At 43.3% G+C, this 19,794-nt stretch overlaps 1 protein-coding gene across 1 annotated transcript in view; it reads right to left on the minus strand.

The window, feature by feature from the left end:
• The window catches only part of LOC107293036 (dolichyl-diphosphooligosaccharide--protein glycosyltransferase subunit STT3B-like), a 51,221-nt gene that overhangs the window by 19,990 nt on the left and 11,437 nt on the right, over positions 1-19,794 (minus strand). The window contains exons 3-4 of the mRNA XM_015822165.1: positions 6,913-6,961; positions 5,959-6,113 (exon numbers count right to left, since the gene is read on the minus strand). Coding sequence (XP_015677651.1) covers positions 5,959-6,113; positions 6,913-6,961 — 204 coding nt within the window. The remainder of the gene's footprint in view (positions 1-5,958; positions 6,114-6,912; positions 6,962-19,794) is intronic.

Genomic DNA, 19,794 nt, shown 5'->3' on the forward strand with positions numbered 1-19,794 from the left:
GACTTTTATAATCTACGCAGAGACAAAGCGACCTGTCTTTTTTTTCTTTAAATAACAGCGGGGCTCCCACGGCAGACTTGGCCCATTCGATAAACCCCCTCGCTAAGTTTTTGTCCACATACTGCTGCATCTCCTCCATCTCAAGGGGGGGACATAGCGTCCATTCTCGGTCGTGGGAGTTTGGCTCCCGGTAACAGTTCGATAGAGCAATCATTGGGCCGGTGGGGAGGCAGAGTGTCATATTCTTTCTCACTAAATGCCTCTGCTAGGTCCCGGTATTCACTGGGGATGAGTGGCTCGCCTGGTTGAGTCAAGGCAGCCATGTGCGCTAGCCCATTGGGTGGTCTAGGTTCTCCTGTAATGTCCGTTGAGTTAAGGGGGGGCTTGGGTCCTATAGGTAACCTCGCAGTCCTCGTTCCCTTCTCCCGCCAGATAAACGGTTTCCATTTGTCCAACCAGGCTAATCCTAGGATCACAGCCTCAGTCATTTTTGGAGCCACCATGAAACAAATGAACTCCCAGTGTTCACCTATTTCTAAGCGTAGGGGTTCGGTCAATTGAGTGACTAAAGTTCCTCCCATTAGGGAGCCATTGGCTTGCTCAAACCTCACAGGTTTGGAGAGCAGCCTTGCTCGTATGCCCATTTTCAGGGCAAGTGATAAGCTAATAACGCGGCAGCAGGTCCGGCTTGGGGTTCGGCACTCTTCTACATGGGGGATGTGACTTGGGCGACAGGTTTCTGCGCGATCCAGTTGGATTTCTCTTTCGCCGGCTGCTAGGCTGGTTTCTTTCTCGCTGGTGGTCCCAGTCTATTCTGTTGCTGAGGGTAAGGGACTGGGCAACTCAGTGCTCGATGTCCCTGTTGTCCACATCTGAAGCACTTGATCGGTGGGCCTGCAGGTAGCCTGGGATTGTCAGTAGCTGCGGCGGTTGGAGGCTTTCGAGGGTGGTGGTGGCTGTCGTTTGGGTTGATCTGGCCTTGGCTTGGCTTCTTGTGGGAGTGGCTTCTTATAGCAGGCGAGCTGAACATCCAGTCTTACTGCTGCCTGGTAGCATTCTTGCAGCTGATTAGGAACTGCTCGATAGATACAGGCCTTGGAGAGGTGGTCGTCTAGTCTCTCCTTGAAGTGATAGACTAGGGATTGCTCGGGCCACCTCTCTATTCGGCCGGCTATCTTGCAAAACTCTCATACGTATTCCATTGCAGGCCCACCGGCTTGCTTTATCTTGTGGACTTGCTCCTCCGCTTTGAGGGCAATGGATGGGTCCTCGAACCTTGCTCTCAGTCAGAAGAGATGGGGGTCCTCCAGCTCGGGTGCTTCCCCTTCCAAGCTGGAAGCAACCACGTCGACCATAGTGGCTGGGTTCGGGTAGAAATAGGCACAGTGGTTCAAGTGAGAGCGCACCTGGTTGAGGAAAAAGATCAGCTTCTTCGGGTCCCTATCGAAGGTTGCTCTAAGAGGTGGCGCCATCAGTGGTTGCTGGCCTCCCCACTGTGGGGAGATCTCAGCATGGAGAAGGAAGGAGTGCCTGAAACCAGCACCCCGGAATCTTTGTTGGTCTATCCCTCAATTCTAGGGACAGCGACTGGGGCTCGGGACTCCAAGATAGTTAGGTAAAAATTGGAGTTTTTGGCTTAATGTCATGGTTCCGACAGATGAATCTCTTCAAAAGAACTTCGAGGCATTGTTTTCCTTAAAGAATCTTTTATTCGAGAAACAAAATATCGGCACTACATAGTTGAAGCCAAAAACTGAATTCCCCTCCCCTGGCACAAAGTAGCAAAGTGTAATTCCCTCCTCCAATTAACAGTCATAAATCACATTCCCCAATTAACTTGAAGCGCGGGCTTTCTCCCCATCTCTCCTGCCCGCCAAATTTCTATCAACTCTGGACCTAATAACCTTGGGTTCCCACGGCTGAGTTATTATTGTTATGACTAGCTGGACTCTCATTGACATTCCCCCTCCCAGCATCAACAAACTCTAAAAGCGATAGAGAAAAGATGGCTACATTTCCATCTGTTGTCAAAGCAAGAACATCCGATGTTAGCAGCATTGACACCTTCCACATTAAACATTCTTAAAACAGTAAGATAACATTATATTTAGTTGGTCTCAATTATTGACTGAGTCTAGATCCAGTTAGTTTGCATTGGCTTAATCACCATATTTAAAAAGATTCTAAGGGAAAATAATGGAGGCCTACGATGGTATTATTTAACTAACAACTAACTAAAGCAATGGCTACAGCATATAATTATCTACATTTATTTATTTATTTATCTATTTATTAAATTCATTTATATCTATAATAACTTTGATGGAAAAGTAATTTAAAATCAAATTTCATCTCTGGAAACATCAGTTCAAAAAGGATCACTAACCTGCACTGGTGGCCTAAAATAAGTGAATATTATTTTATAGAATCATAAAACTGGAGGAGGAATAGTGCGGGAATTTAAATTAAAGCATCTCCAATAAGAGTCTGCGAGCCAGTTTAGTGTTGTGTTTAAGGCACCAGGCTTGAAAACAGGAGTCTGTGAGTTCTAGTTCTGCCTTAGGCACTAAGCCGGCTGGGTGACCTTGAGCCAGGCACTCTATCTCTCAGCCCTTGGAAGAAGGCAAAGCACAAACCAATTCTGAATATCTTTTGAAGAAAACTCCAGGGACTACACCAGGCAGTTACCAGAGTCAATATATGTCAGAACTGCCACCTCACACCAGTCTGCCATGAACCCTGAGGGGAATGTGAGAGGGAGGGGGAGTGCTTGGGGGGAAAAGTGAAAGTTACAAAAGTGAAGGTGCCTCTCTGAGACAGCGTTACAAGGTCGCCTCGGGATGAGAAGAATGCGAACCAGCCTACAATCAAGAGTGGCCGTTTCAAAAACATATTTGAGATTGATTGGACGATGGGTGTGTGTGTGCAGCAATGGGAATTGCCTAAGGGAGAAAGGTTTTCACTTGGGGAACTGGCAAAGTTCTGGCTTTGCTTTACTGCAGTTCACTTGACTTCTAATAAAACTGTACCTTTTGCAACAAATGGAGTCAAGGATCATTTTTACTTAAAAGTGCAAGCTGAGGCAGGGTTAACAATATATAACCAAATATGCATACAGAAAGATTATGTCAGCCTTTGGTGAAACAGTTGTAACTTATGTTTATAAGTACCATATTAATATCTATATACTACTAAAACTCTTGTGTCTGTTTGATATTTTGAAACCTTCAACTGGGCAAAATGGTGCATCATACATTTTTGAATCAACATACCTCAAATGGGCTAACTTACAGAATGTGTCCAAAATCCAGGACCCATCACTCCTGTGGGATTGAAATTTAGCAAAATTGTAGCCACTTCAGCGGCACCATGCCTTCTAACTACTATTCCTAGAAACCCATAAGTTGTGTGGCACAAGGGAAGATGAGAGGGCATATCCCCACCCTCTTTCCCACCTCCCTTTGGCCACTGCACCCAATTGTCTGGCAGCAAGGCCCATTGGGTGAGTGGCCATTAGCTGCTTTGGAACTGAGGCCAAAATCTGAAATCTCTTTAACTGTGATGGCTGGTGAGGGAAGAACAAGGGAGCAACTTGGATGCCTGTTGGCAAGGTAGGGGTGGCACTGACGGTCGACAGTTGAGCCATCTTCTGCCCTGGAATGAGGGGGCCCTTGGGCTCATACTGGAATGAGTGGGGGTGCAGTTTTCCTCATGGTCCATGGCTCCCTTTATTCCAACAAAGTGGCAGGCAATTCTGCAGGTCAGTCTAGTGAGCAGAAGAGGCGGCGGCTTCACTGGGGTTCTCCTAAGGCTCATGAGGGGAAGGAAAATGGTGCAAGTCTACATTATATGTGGTAAGAGAAAGGAAGAAAAAAGGGCAACTTGGATACCTACTAGTAAGGTTGGACTGGCTGGGGGGCACCAGTAGTGGAAGGGTGAGCCCTCTACCTCCCTGGATGTAGGGGGACCTTGGGGATGGTGGTACAGTTTTCCTTATAGTCCGCAGCTCCCTTGGTTCCCCGTGCCCCAAGCAAAGGGGCAAGCAGTTGTGTGCGTCAGTATAGGAGATGGTGGTGGCAGCTTTATTGGGGATCTTCTGAGGGTCGTGAGGGGAGGGGAATCAGCGCACGCCTATATACGTGGAAAAATGAATGACCCAACAGGACATGGGTTGTCTAGCATCAAAATAAAAGTATAAAATGAAATTTATCTTAAAGGAAGTTAATGAACCTAAATAAAAAGAATTTATATTAAGCATCTTTTTTAATTCCTGAGAAATATGTTCAAATAAACATAACAAGAATGCTAGCAATTCTGCTTCCAGTGATATGGCCGACAACTGACACGCCCAGAGAATCTCCTCTCTCTGGACTGTCGTTTTTCCAACTTAACAATAGAAGGAACAGACCACTAGAGGGAGCTATGAAGATGCTTAATTCTGAGCTCAAGTCAGTCATCAGGGAAGTCTTTGAAAGCTCCATACAGAAAATCATTTATACCATAAATCAGCTAGGGACTAAAGAAACAAAGCATACAGATGATATTAAAAAAGAACAAGAGACACAAATAGGTGTAGAAAATTATCAACCCATTGTGACAACTCCACAAATACTGGACAATGCAAATAACTGTAACCTTGGAATATAAATCTGACACCAGCTTTTATGATAATGGTTTGACTATAACCCTCCCAGTGCAATTGAAACAAGAGTGCCAAGTAAATCCACAACTTTTAAGTGGTCAAGTTTCGGATTTTTTCTTCATGGATACTAACAAGGTTGAGAATCCTTTGAGAAAAAAAGATATGATAGACCCTCAGAGAAGATTTTATTCTATGAGGAAGTGCTCTAAGTTAATCTACAACTTTTAACAGAACAACTTTGGGACTTTTTTTCATGGATATTAACAAGGATGAGAATTTCTTGAAGAAAAGAGACTTGATAGACACTCCTGTGAAGAAAAAGACTTTATTCTAAGAAGATAAGCTGGAGGGAATGACTTAAATTTAATGACTTAGTTAGACAATGAATTTTTATAAGGTTGATATATCTATAGAAAGAAAGCTCTGAGGTAGTTTTGTATTTATAAGTTTGTAAATGTATGTTTTCTGTCCTTCTATGTAATGTTGAATAATCCCCAAAGTTTGTAAAATATTATTGATCAAATTTAAAAATAAGAGAAGAAAAAGATTTTACTCCATGAGGATAAACTTGAGGGAGAGATTTCAATCCAATGAGCTACTCGGAGTTAATTGGATTTTTATTGGTGTGATATATATATAATTGAATGTAAGCTTTAATGTAGTTTTGTGTTTTGGGTTTAAAATGAAGGGTTTTTTTCTCTCTTTACATATAATATTTGAGTAATTTTTAAAGTTTGTAAAATATAAAAAACTAGAAAAAGTGTTTTCTCCCTTTAGGGTTAAAAAATTTGAAATAATATAGGAAATTCTTTTAATATAAATTATGACAGTTTATTAAGATTAATGAGTAAACAGAAGTATATACTATTCCCCACAGCAAGGAGAAGCAGATATGGTTAAATTGACTCTTTTATCCAAAGAAGAGAATATATTTAATTTTGTTTCTATTTGGAAATTGCTTCCAGATTTTGTGCTTGCAATGGGAAAAAAATGAAACTTTGATTTTGTTTTTGTTGATTAGATAGGTTTGTTGCTATAGAAATGGCTAGTATATACTGTTGTGTAAAAGTAAAAAGTTGAGGTTGTAATGTTATCTTCTACTGTGCTAAAGAGAGTTGGAAGTCGGTGCCTTTTTCTTTCCTTTTCCCTCTTTACACCATATTTTCTCTCTTTTTCTTTTTCCCTCCCCCCAGTTTCCTTTTACTTTTTAAAATGTCTCTTTGTATTTTATATTTCGATAAACTAATAAAAATGTATTGTAAAAAAAAAAGAATGCTAGCAATTCAGTTTAGTAATTTTGAAAAGTTAGTTCTTACCAAAGACTCTTTCATCATTGATATTTCTGATGCAGAACCACAGGCCTGCTGGGAAAGTACAGACGAGAATATGTAGATCAAAAAAGAAGGAAACCCAAGTTGTAGGCTGATGCTCAGACACTGAGGCAATGATCGGGATGTGAATTTTTGCATACCTTGTTTAAAAGAAATTCAGTTCAAATTATTTTAGAGTGATGAAACTCTAGTAATAAAAAACAGTACACCTGAGAATTACTGGTTTTTTTTGGGGGGGGGATTATATACACCATGTCTTTAAACACCAGTCATATCCTTGTCTTTTCAAGGTTAGTTTAAGGGAGGGGGTTGCATCTGAGTGTGTCCCCCCCATTGCTTCAGTTAAGTTTTAGAAACTGGGAAAAAGTTGTTCTCGTTACAAAAATACCGTTGGCCTCCTTGTCAGAATGTGTTCAAATGCATCCATTTAGTCAAAGAATGAGAACAATGGCATGACATAAATATCAAAGTGTTCTTCTGCATATTCATCTCATAAACTATACTATTTATTGTTATACAAGTTATTTAACACATTACATTCATATTCTATTCAGTGAAGTATCATGTTACCTTCTCCTTTAACATGTATATATTAATACAATGAATTATAAAAAGGGCACATTATACAATATTAAATATAAATTCAACATTAATCATAAATAAATTATAGAAGATGAATCCAAAGACGGAATATAAGAAATCAAACTAAACAACAGCGTCTTTTTTAAAAAAGTAAAGGCTCCTTTACTGCAATAAGAAAAATTATTGACACTAATGGAAGTTTTAAAGTTTCTTTCAGTGTAGACAGTAAAAAGCTCTTATTTATGTTCAAAAGATTTTGTTCTTTTTTGGGAGAGAGATGGAGCCGTAGTAGGTGGCCTAGCTGTTTTCCACTGACAGGTCTAACGGTGTGTAATTTTATTTTATATTCATGCTTACCCAGTATCCCATAATGAATAGAATCTGCCACTCCATGGTGCAATGTAACCTGAAAATACACATTATAGCTATTTAACATAGCCACCGAGCATATATACCTATTACTCTCAAAACCTTCAAAATAAACTCTTCTCTCAATCTGCCTTAAAAAAAGACTTATCTCCAACCCTACTTTTAAAATAATTCCCTCAGTCCACCTCTAAAGTAAATTGTTCCTTTTTCATGTACCAATATTTATTTTTACTGACTAACTGAACCAGACATGTCAAACTCGCGACGTCATGTGACGTCGCGCAACGTATCGGGATGGTTTTGCCATTGCCGGCAATGGGGTGGGCATGGCTTCCGGATGACGCGTCTGGCCTGCGGGCTGGCAGTTTGACACCCCTGGACTGAACCATCTTGGCTGCACAACCAATTACAAAATTCTCTGACAATGAAAGCTAGAGCTTCTGTTGGTGACAGATGCTTTAATAGTCATAATCAGGGATTAGAAAAAAGTTTTGAGATTGGAATTGAAGGAGGACATTACAGGGTCTGCAGCAGGAAAAAGCAGAAATTAGAACAAATAAAAAAGACAAATAGCAAAAAAGGTGGCAGGCAGGGCTCTGGATTATACAGTGGGTGTAGAAAGTCTACATACCCCTGTTAAAATGCCAGGTTTTTGAGATGTAAAAAAATCAGACCAAGATAAATTACTTCAGAATTCTTTCCACATTTAATATAACACATAAGCTGTATAAATCAACTGAAAAACAACCTGAAATCTTTTAAGGGGAAAAACAACAATAAAAACATACAATAAGTTGCATAAGTGTGCACACCCTCTTATAAGTAGGGGGTGTGGCTTTGTTCTGAATTAACCAATCATATTCAAACTGATGTTAAAAAAACTAGTAGTCAGTACACACCTGCCATCAATTAAAGTGACTCTAATCAAGCCCATATAAAGTTCAGCTGTTCTAGTAGGAGTTTTCTGACATTTACTCGCTTGCCTCTTACAGCAAAAGCTATGGTCTGCAAAGAGCTTACAAAGCATCAAAGGGATCTCATCGTTGGAAGGTATCAGTCAGGAGAAGGGTACAAAAAAATTCTTAGGCATTGGATATACTATGGAAGACAGTGAAGACAGACATTAACAACTGGAGAAACTATGGCACAATAGTGACATTACCAAGAACTGGGTGTCCCTCCAAAATTGATGAAAAAACAAGAAGAAAACTGGTCCTAGAGGCTGCCAAGAGGCCTACAGCAACACTAAAGGAGCTGCAGGAATTTCTGGCAAGTACTGGTTGTGTACTACATGTGACAACAATCTCCCATACTCTTCATATGTCTGGGCTGTGGGGTAGGGTGATGGACGGAAGCCTTTTCTTACAAAGAAAAACATCCAAGCCCAGCTACATTTTGCAAAAACCTACATCAAGTCTGACAAAAGCATGTAGGAAAATTTGTTATGGTCAGATGAGACCAAGGTTGAATGTCAATGTCAGATTCAGGTAGTTCAAATGAGTATAAAGATTTATTGCAAGCTTAAGTTCTCTACAACAGGGCTTTTCAACCTTTTCACCCATTGTACCACTTTTAGGATATGGCAACATCCGAGTACAAATAGATTAATGCAATTGTTGAGCCAATTGATTCATACTGATCAATCTGGATTTATAACTGGAAGATACATGAAATATAATGTAAGACAAATTATTAACTTAATTGAATATTTGGATAAGAACAATCATATTCCTGCTGCTTTTATATTTTTAGATGCTGAAAAAGCATTTGATCAATTAGACTGGGTTTTTTTGTTTCAAGTTATAGATAGAATGAATTTTGGGGAAAAATTTTTGTCCGCCCTTAAGGCTATTTATCAGCAGCAGTCAGCACAGATTATAGTTAATGGGGGGGGGGGGGGTAACAGAAGCATTTAAAATTGAAAAAGGAACTAGACAAGGATGTCCATTATCTCCATTGTTATTTGTGTTAACAATGGAGATTTTGTTTATTAAAATGCGAGAGTCTTCTATAATAAAAGGAATTAAGGTTAATAAGATTGATTATAGATTTAGAGCTTTTGCAGATGATTTAGTGTTAACATTAACTCAGCCAATAGAATCGGTAATTGACTTGGTTGAAATTATTGCACAATATGGGAAGGTTTCTGGTTTTAAGGTTAACTGTAATAAGACTAAAATATTACCGAAAAATATGTCTATGAATGATAAAGATATGTTAGTTACGTTTACAGGTTTTGAAATGGTTAAAAAGGTAAAATATTTGGGAGTTTATATTACAGCTTCTAATGTTGAATTGTATAAGAATAATTATGAGCTTTTATGGGTTAAGATTCAAAAAGATTTAAATGATTGGAAAAAATTGCAATTATCTTTGTTGGGGAGAATTTCAGCAGTAAAAATGAATATTCTTCCAAAGTTTCTTTTTTTGTTTCAAATGATCCCTATTTTAAAAAAAGATGCTAATTTGGAGGACTGGCAGAAGGGTATTAATAAGTTCATTTGGGCGGGCAAGAAGCCAAGAGTTAAGTTTAAGATTATGCAAGATATAAGGGAACGAGGAGGACTTAAAGCCCCTAATTTAAAATTGTATTATGATGCGGTGGTTTTGACATGGATTAGTGATTGGTTAAATTTAACAAATAAGAATATACTTTCTCTTGAAGGATGGGATCTATTATTTGGTTGGCAGGCATATTTAATCTATGATAAAAAGGTAGATACAAATTTTAAGGTCCATATCTTAAGGAGTGCTCTATTGAGAGTTTGGAAGAAATATTATTATAAATTAAATTACAAAATTCCTATCTGGGCAACTCCAGGACAGGTAGCACTGATCCTGACGCTTCTGCTGAGCCCAGAAGAAGCACCAATCAGCTGGAAAGCAGCACTGATCCTGGTGCTTCTGCTGAGCCCAGAAGAAGCACCAATCAGCTGGAAAGCAGCACTGATCCTGGTGCTTCTGCTGAGCCCAGAAGAAGCACCAATCAGCTGGAATGTTGCAGCATCTCCAGGGTCTTGTGATTTACATTCAGATGCTTGGCAACCGATTCATATTTATGACGGTCAGAGTGTCCCAGGGTCATGTGAAGTGACCAAAACCTGCTGCAACCACCCAGCAGACAGGGGGAATAAAAACCAAACACCCCCCCACCCCACCCCCGCTGCCAATCCTCAACAGAAATGCTCACAACAATGGAAACCTCGGACAGGAGGAAGAGTGCGGCCGGGTGGGCAGGCAGGAGTCTTGCTCGGCTGTGGCTTGGGGGGCACCTTTTTCAGTGCCATTGTAACTTCGAACAGTCACTAAGCGAACTGTTGTAAGTCGAGGACTACCTGTACTTTTATCACTTTTTTCCTTTTTTTTTTTTTTGGGTCATCAGGTTTTTGACACCTTGCTAGGCGACTGGTGGTACTCGGATGTTGCCATATCGTAAAAGTGGTACAATGGGTGAAAAGGTTGAAAAGCCCTGTCCTACAGTATGTGAACTTTTGCCTTCCAGTTCTTTAAAGCATTTTAACATTGTTTCTCTTCAATAAAATCTTGTATGTTTCTTATGCAGCATCTACTAATAGTTCCAAAGACACTGTACTATCCAAAATGATTATTGTATGAATAGAGGTTGGCATAAAATAGTTTTGAACCCAGGAGCATATTCCATCATATTCCTGATATTTTGCCAAACTGTTTCAGGCCAGCCATAGTTTTGCAGAAATGAATTGGACAAGGCTCATGCACATCACTCTGCCTGTCCCTTCTTCTGCTCCCACTACAGCATATCCACTGGTCCAAATGCTTCCCACATTCCCAGCATCCTTCCTTACACCCCTCAATCACCAACTCTGTTCCAGTACAACATACTGTATATCATTGGCTCGTTTACCCCTCCGCCATCTTCCCAGCCCCTTCCTTCCCTCCTCATAGCTGCTGACTCAAGCATGGCATAGGCCACAGCCATTTGCCATCATCTGTCAGGCTCAAGCAGCCAGAGCCACTTGAAAATACCGTGTTTCCCCGAAAATAAGACCTACCTTGATTTTTGGGGATGGGCCTAATATAAGCCCTACCCCCAAAATAAGCCCTAGTTACGACCCCGCCTACTCCGTCCCACCTCGCTGCTGCGATGGGGCTGGAGAGCGCATGTCGCGCCGCTGCCACAACGCGGGAAGGCAAGTAGGGGAGGGAGTGGAGCTGCCCCACGTGCCCTGCACCCACTTACTTCAGGACACCCCAGCCAGGCCATTCCTTGCTCGGCGACCTTCCCTTTCACTCTCCTCCCGAGCCGGACTGCCATGCTACGGAGGATGGGCAGGGTAGGCCCGGTCCCCCTCCGCCGTTTTGAAGAGGGGGGGAGTGACAGTGAAAGGTTCCGCTGCTACTGTGCGGCGCTGGAGGGGCTTTCTTCACGCTTCGCCCCATAGATCACCTGCCCGGCAGCAGCTGCTGCGCCCTTCTCTACCAATCGTGGCTTGCGCTGTGACCGGGCGGCGCAAGCCTCCCCTGCCGCCTCCCTCCGCCAGCCCATTGCCGCCACTGGAGAGAACAGGGAGGGGAGCAGCTCCACGCAGCAATGCAGAGCAGAGCACTTGCTTGCCGTCCTGCATCACCCCGCGTCTCCCTTCTCCGTTCTGGAAATGGCAGCCCTGTTTCCTGCCACTTCTCCTCCTGGTGCTGCTGTAGAGTTTGGCGCACCACCGCCCAGCTCCTCTCTCTTCTTGAAAGCATTTCTTCACTAACCTGAGCCCAGCTCCTCTCTCTTCTTGAAAGCATTTCTTCACTAACCTGCTTTCCAGCTCTGGCACATTTCTCTCCTGCTGCAGGGAAACGAAGTTTGTGGGACTAAAAAAAGTTCAGTCAGACCTTCCAACTTCACGAGATCTTTTTTTTTTCCACGAGAAGGGCGGCAAGCAAATGCTCTTTTCTGCTTTGCTGCGCAGAGCCGCTCCCCTCCCCGTTCTCTCCAGTGGCGGCGACAGAGGGCTGGCAGAGGGAGGTGGCAGGGGAGGCTTGCACCGCCTGGTTACGGTGCAAGCCACGGGAAAGTTGGCGAAGGTGGCTGCTGCTGTCGGGTAGATGATCTGTGGGGCAAAGCGCGAAGAAAGCCCCTCCAGCGGAGCACAGTGGCAGCAGAACCTTTCGCCATCACTGCCCCACTGCTCCGAAATGGCGGACGGGGACCAGGCCTACCCCATCCATCCTCCGTAGCATGGCAGTCCGGCTCGGGAGGGGAGTGAAAGGGAAGGTCGCCGACCAAGGAATGGCCTGGCTGGGGGCGCCCTGAAGTAAGTGGGTGTGGGGCGCATGGGGCAGCTCCACCCCCTCCTCGCCTTGTTGTGGCGGTACTGGCGAGATGTGCCGTGCGGCCTACCACAAGCAGCCACAGAAGTGGACTGGCAGCCACGCACGCTCCTGCTGGACGGGGCTGTTGGTGATGCTGCCGGAAGGCGAGGCAGGTGTCATGAAAAATATAAGACATCCCCCGTAAATAAGACCTAATACCTCTTTTGGAGGGAAAAATAATATAAGACCGGGTCTTACTTTCGGGGAAACACGGGTAGCTAAAGTAAGCAACGTTATTCTTTTTTACCTAAGTTACAAGAATCTCCCCAGACTGCTTGCTTTTCCCTGGGAACAACCAGATATGGCTTCATGGATCTTGGGGAAGGTCAAACTTATGCCTCTTGCGGCTTGTGCAAGGTGTCTAACCTAGGTTCTCACTTAACCCCTCCCTCCACCCTAACTAGCAGTTTCCCAACATCTTCCCACTGTTCCCTGAAGCTTCTGCTTTCTCCTGCTCCTCACAACCACTTCTCTCCAAACAAAAAAAAGCCCCATATTATTCCATGCTCGGACAAAAGCATCTTGAAACAGGTAGACCCCCCAAACCAGCTGCTCTATGCATGGAATAGTTATATGCAAAATGTTCCATGCACAAACAGAATAACAGAGTTTGAAGGGACCTTGAAGGTCATCAAGTCCAACCCCCTGCTCAGGCAGGTAACCCTATACTGTTTCGGACAAATAGCTGTCCAGTTTCTTCTTAAAAATTTCCAGTGTTGGAGCATTCACCGCTTCTGGAGGCAGGTTATTCCACTGGTTAATTGTTCTAACAGTCAGGAAGTTTCTCCTTAGTTCTAGGTTGCTTCTCTCTTTGGTTAGTTTCCATCCATTGCTTCTTGTCCTGCCTTCAGGCGCTTTGGAAAATAGCTTGACTCCCTCTTCTTTGTGGCAGCCCCTGAGATATTGGAACACTGCTATCATGTCCCCCCTCGTCCTTCTCTTCGTTAAACTAGACATACCCAATTCCAGCAACCGTTCCTGATATGTTTTAGCCTCCAGTCCCCTAATCATCTTTGTTGCTCTTCTCTGTACTCTTTCTAGAGTCTCAACATCTTTTTTACATCGTGGTGACCAAAACTGGATGCAGTATTTCAAGTGTGGCCTTACCAAGGCATTGTAAAGTGGTATTAATACTTCACGTGATCTTGATTCTATCCCTCTGTTAATACAGCCTAGCACTGTGTTGCGTTTTTTGGCAGCTGCAGCACACTGCTGGCTCATATTTAAATGATTGTCCACTAGGACTCCGAGATCCCTCTCACAGTAACTACTATTGAGCAAGGTACCCCATATACTATACCTGTACATTTGGTTTTTCTTGCCTAAATGTAGAACCTTACTTTTTTCACCATTGAATTTCATTTTGTTAGATAGCGCCCAGTGTTCAAGTCTGTCCAGATCCTCCTGTATCCTAAGCCTGTCTTCTGGAGTGTTGGCTATTCCTGCCAGCTTGGTGTCGTCTGCAAATTTGATGAGTTCCCCATCTATCCCCTCGTCCAGATCGTTGATGAAGATGTTGAAGAGCACTGGGCCCAGAACAGAGCCCTGGGGCACCCCACTACACACTTCCCTCCATGTAGATGCAGTTCCATTGAGGACCACACGCTGAGTACGGCCGGTCAGCCAGCTATGGATCCATCTGGTGGTGATGCTGTCTAACCCGCATTTTTCTATCTTATCGAGTAGTAGGTTGTGATCTACTTTGTCAAATGCCTTACTGAAGTCCAAGTAAATTATATCCACAGCATTCCTCTGATCCACTAATTTTGTCACTTGGTCAAAGAATGCAATAAGATTTGTCTGGCATGATCTGTTTTTCACAAACCCGTGTTGGCTTTTAGAAATGACTTTGTTTGCCTGTAGGTGTTCGCTGATTCGTTGTTTGATTATCTTTTCCAGAATCTTCCCAGGTATTGAGGTCAGGCTGATAGGTCTGTAATTTCCTGGGTCCATTTTTTTCCCTTTTTTGAAGATGGGAACTACATCAGCTCTTTTCCAGTCCTCTGGTAGTTCCCTGGTGCTCCAGGATCTTTGAAAGATATGGTTCAGTGGTTCTGAGATCACATCTAGCTCCTTCAGAACCTTGGGGTGTAATCCATCTGGTCCTGGTGATTTGAACTTGTCTAGGGTGGACAACTGCTCTCTTACCATTTTCTTGACTATTTTAACTCTTATTTCTAATCTGTTTTTTACGGTACTGTTTTTGATAGGTTGGACTGTTTTTTCCTTTTGTGTAAAGACTGATGCAAAAAAACGAGTTAAGCAGTTCTGCTTTCTCCCTGCTGCTTGTCACCTTCTTGCCATGTTCTTCCATTAATGGACCAATTGTTTCCTTGACTTTTTTTCTTGTTTTTTACATGTTGAAAGAAGCTTTTTTTGTTATTTTTTACTTTTGTCGCAAGCCTTAGTGTCAATGTTCTGATAGACAAGACCAAACAAATCAGAACTCTGAGGTTTTAAATTTCCACAAAGAACATGTTTACAGGTTACATAGTATCGACACGGTCAAAAGTGAAACCAAGTCTGAAATCCCCTTCAAAGAGAGACAATATTACAAAGTTAAACTTCCCACCCCAATGCTATGCAATCAGCTACGTTCCCCAATAGAACAGTTTGGCGGGCCTTCTAACCAAATGCTCATCCCCTCCATCTAACAGACAGAAATGACCTTGGTTCCCACAGGACAGTAAAATGTTTAGACTAGTAGAAATCCTCCACACCCCCTCCCATTCTTGTGGCAACCTAGAACGAGCATAATGGCTGCAGCCAGGTTCGTTGTAGAGTTGACAGTCGGACCCCCTAGGAAGAAAGCAAGTCCTGCAAATGAAACAAAACGCAAGTTAATAATTATCCTTGTGTTTATGTGGATGTTTATCATAAAACCTCTGAATCAATCTGTCTGCTTTCACGTCAGTACGTTTCACCCAGGTAGCCTCTGATAAAGGGTAGCCCTTCCATTGGACCAGATATTGTAATTTACCCTTATACAATCTGGAGTCAAGAATACATTTTACCTCATAATGAGTTTCTCCCTCTACCAGAATGGAGCTGGGTGCTATTTTGGGAATTGGCCGCAAGGATGATTCTGTGACTGGTTTTAACAAACTGCAATGGAAAACGGGGTGAACTTTCCCTAATAGTCGTGGGAATTGCAACTGTACTGTGACAGGATTTATAATTTTGACTATGGGAAAAGGACCAAGGAACTTAGGTCCCAATTTTTTACTCAGTAATTTTAATCTTAGATTTTTTTAGTGGAAAGGTAAACCTTCTCCCCCCCCCCCACATGAAATGGCTTCTGGGGAGATCGCTTTTTATCAGCCTGTTCTTTGTATGTCTTTGCAGCCTGGGTTAAAGCTTTTTTCACATTGGCCCAAACCGCTTGCAAAGAGGTCAACCACTGATCTAAGGTTTGCAAAGCAGGAGGTTCCTGGGGATATTCGGGCATAGGGACAAAATCCTGATCAGTAGCTATTTTAAATGGCGTAAGTCCAGTGCTACTGTGTACAGTGTTGTTGTATGTCACTTCGGCGAAAGGCAGGAGGTCCGCCCAATTAGTCTGTTGGTAATTAACATAACATCTGAGGTATTGTTCTACCATTGCGTTTGGATGTTCAGCCGATCCATTCGTACTTGGATGAAAAGCAGATGAAAGCCCCTGGGTAGACCCAATGAGTTTCACAAACTCCCTCCAGAATATTGCAGTAAATTGAACCCCTCTATCTGATATAATCCATTTTGGTGCCCCATGGAGTCGATATATGTGTTTTAAAAACAACCTGGCTAGCTTTTGGGCAGACGGGAGTCCTGAACAAGCAACGAAGTGAGCTTGCTTCGAGAAAAGATCAATGACAGTCCAGATCACCATGCTCCCTCTGCTTTCAGGCAATTCTACAATAAAGTCCATGGCTATTTCCTCCCAAGGCTGGGTAGGTTCTGCCACTTGTAACAAACCAGGAGGCTTGCTAGGGCGCTTTTTCATAGCGGCACAGGTAGCACAGCTTTGTACATAACTTTCGATGTCCTTTTTCATGCCTGGCCACCAAAACTGCCCACGCACCAAATGCAAAGTTTTTAAAAATCCAAAATGACAGGCTTGCTTTGCATTATGACTACGTTGAAGGGCTTGAAGTCTGAGGGATGTTGGAAGGTACAGCTTGGAGCCCTTTCAGGCTAGACCATGTCGATGGGTCAATAACGATCTATTGTTGTTGAACCAAGAGTCTGTTTTTAGTTCCTCTTTGAGCTTTTGTGTTAATTGACTATCAGATTTGTCAGATCTCCTTTGCGTTTGACCTCTTGTGGTTACCTGAGAGGCTGACTGGGGTAGAGGAATGATGGAATGAATGACTTCCTCTTGGTGGCTCTTATAGTGTAAAGCCCATCTCACTGCAAAAGCCTCCTTCTCCCAAACAGCCCAACACCTCTCTGTTTCTGAAAGTTTTCTTGAAGTGTAGGCACAGGGTTGTAGATCCCCTCCCCCAGGGTTTTTCTGTAGGAGGACCATGCCCACAACAATATCACTGGCATCGGCTTGGATGATGAAAGGTTCCTCGGGGTTAGGGTCTTTAAGAACCGGTTCTGCTGCAAATAGTCTCTTTAACTGCTCAAATGCCGCCTGGCATTCTATAGTCCATTGTAAAGGCTGACAAGATCGGGGCTCCCCCCCCCCCTTTCCGGTTTTTAATAGTTCAGTAATAGGCATGGCGATTTTTGCAAAGGAGGGGATGAATTGCCAACAGAAATTTGCAAACCCCAAAAAGCTTTGAAGTTGCTTGCGGGTCTGTGGAGGCTGCCATCCCAGCACAACTTTGACTTTGGCAGGGTCCATTTCCACTCCCTCACTAGATATTCGGTAGCCCAAGTAGTCGAGGCACGTGTAATGAAACTCGCATTTAGAAAGTTTGGCATAGAGACTAGCTTTCAACAGTTTGAGCACCTCCCGAACTAACTTGACGTGTTCCTCCATGGTTTCAGTATAGATGAGGATATCGTCAAGGTAAACCAAAACCCCCTTATATAGGTGAACATGCAGCACTTGATTTATCAGTTGCATAAACACAGCAGGAGCTCCTTGGAGTCCGAAAGGCATCACTTTGAATTGGAAACTCCCTAAGGGGCAATTGAAAGCTGTCTTCCATTCATCCCCCTCGTTAATTTGCACTTGGTAATAGGCTTCCCTCAAGTCCAATTTCGTGAAAATGTTGCCTTTGGCCAGGTGGGCTAACATGTCTTTCATCAGGGGGAGGGGGTACATATTTTCTATGCTGACAGGGTTTAACCCCTTAAAATCGACGCAGAACCTCAAAGACCCATCTTTCTTCTCTTTAAACAACACTGGGGCAGCCACGTGCAATTTTGCTGGTTGGATGAAACCTCTGGCCAGATTTTTGTCAATATAGTCCCGCAGTTCCTCCATCTCCCTAGGTGCCATAGAGTACATTTTTGGCTTTGGGAGCTTGGCTCCTGGCAGTATTTCAATTGCACAGTCAGTAGCCCGATGAGGGGGTGTCACATTCCTTTTCACTAAAACCTTCTGCCAAATCGCGATACTCGCTGGGGATAAGTTGGATCCCTGGTAATCGTTCCACGGCAGCCTTTAATGTCGTGATAGGCTCCCCCTGAGCTCCGATGGCAGCAGCCCACTTTATCTCACTGAGGTCGGTTGGTGGGAAAGGTCCTGTGGCTAATCTCAGAGTTCGCACGCCGTTCTCCCACCAAATATTGGGCTGCCACTTGTCAAGCCAAGCCAAGCCTAGAATCACAGTCTCTTTAATCTTAGGGACCACCACGAAGCGAATGATCTCCCAGTGCTGTCCCATTTCCAGATGCAATGTTGCTGGGGAACCTCCAATAAGCGAACCATCTGCCTGTTCAAACTTCATGGCTAGGGGCAACAATTTGGCGTGAATCCCCAACTTAAGAACTATGGGCAAGTTAATTAAGCATCTGGTGCAGCCTGAGTCTATTAAAACGTCTAAATCGGTTTGGGCCCCTATCTTTGGCACCATAATCTTGGCGGGAATAGTGAAAGGTGGGATGGGTCGACTTATCATCGGGTCGTCTTCAGCATCCTCATCACTATCGTAAGGCGCCGGTAGGGGCAGGTGTTCAGGTGGGGCTCCTGCTTCTCCCTGGGGCGGGGAGATTTGGACAGCTTGCTCCTGTTTGGCCCAATTAGACTTCTCCTGTCCTGCTCATGGCGGTGGTTTTCTTCGCTTAACAGTTGAAACTGGTGCAGCTTTTGCTTGGGGGGGGCAGGGGCTAAGCATTCAGCAGCACGATGGCCCTGCTGCCCACATCGGAAGCATTTGATGGGAGCCCCGGCGGCCACTCGAAAAGCGTCGGCGGTTGAAGTGGCTTGGGGTTGCCGTCCAAACAGGTGCTTCTCCAGACCTCGGCTCGGCTTCGGCGGCAGTTGGTCTCTTGACACGATCCAATTAGATGTCCAAGGTTACTGTCATGTTATACCACTCTTGCAGCTAGTTCAGGATCCCTCAGTAGATGCATGCTTGCAGCAGGTCGCAGTCCAGCCCTTGTTTGAAATAGTGGCACAGGGACCACTCTGGCCACTGTCCCAGGCGACCAGCGACTCTCCGAAACTCTCAGACATATTCTTTCGCTGGGCGACCTCTCTTCCTCAAGTGATGAATCTCCTTTTCTGCTTGCAGGGCTTGGGATTCATCCTCAAATCTGATTCTCAGCTGTTCCATGAATAAATTCGCATCCAACTACTCCGGAGCCCCTTCATCATGAAGGTTGGTCACCCACTCCGCTGCTTCCCCTTCCATGTTGGCCGTCAATGCATTCACCATTGTGGCATCGTCAGGATAGGTGTGGGCATAATGATCCATATGAGCCCACACTTGGTTTAGGAAGAACAGCAACTTCTCGGGGTCTTCATCGAATAACTTTGGGCAACAATGCTTACAAACAGAGCATTTGCTGATGACTTGGTTTTCACTTTGTCGGAACCAACTGACTCGGCAAGAAATTTGATACAGACATTGATACACTATGGGAATGTGTCTGGATTTAAAGTAAATAATAATAAGACTAAAATATTAGTTAAAAATATGTTTATGAAAGATATAGAAATTTTAAGTAATGTAACTGGTTTTGAAATAGTAAAAAAAGTGAAATACTTGGGTGTTGATATTACTGCTTCTAATGCTAAATTGTATACGAATAATTATGATAAGTTATGGAAAAAAGTTCAAAAGGATTTGATGAAGTGGAAGAAATTACAGTTATCATTATTGGGAAGAATTGCAGCAATAAAAATGAATGTTCTCCCCAAGTTTCTTTTTTTGTTTCAGATGATACCTATCTTAAAAAAGGATTCAAATTTGGAAGAATGGCAAAGAGGTATTAATAGGTTCATATGGCAGGGGAAAAAACCTAGGGTAAAATTTAAAATTTTGCAAGATGTACGGGAAAGAGGGGGACTTAAAGCCCCTAATTTAAAATTATATTATGAAGCAGTGGTATTAACCTGGATTAGTGATTGGATTAATTTAACTAATAGAG

This window comes from Protobothrops mucrosquamatus, unplaced genomic scaffold (genome assembly GCF_001527695.2).
Source record: "Protobothrops mucrosquamatus isolate PMUCROS unplaced genomic scaffold, P.Mucros_1.0 scaffold1483, whole genome shotgun sequence".
Lineage (NCBI taxonomy): Eukaryota > Metazoa > Chordata > Lepidosauria > Squamata > Viperidae > Protobothrops > Protobothrops mucrosquamatus.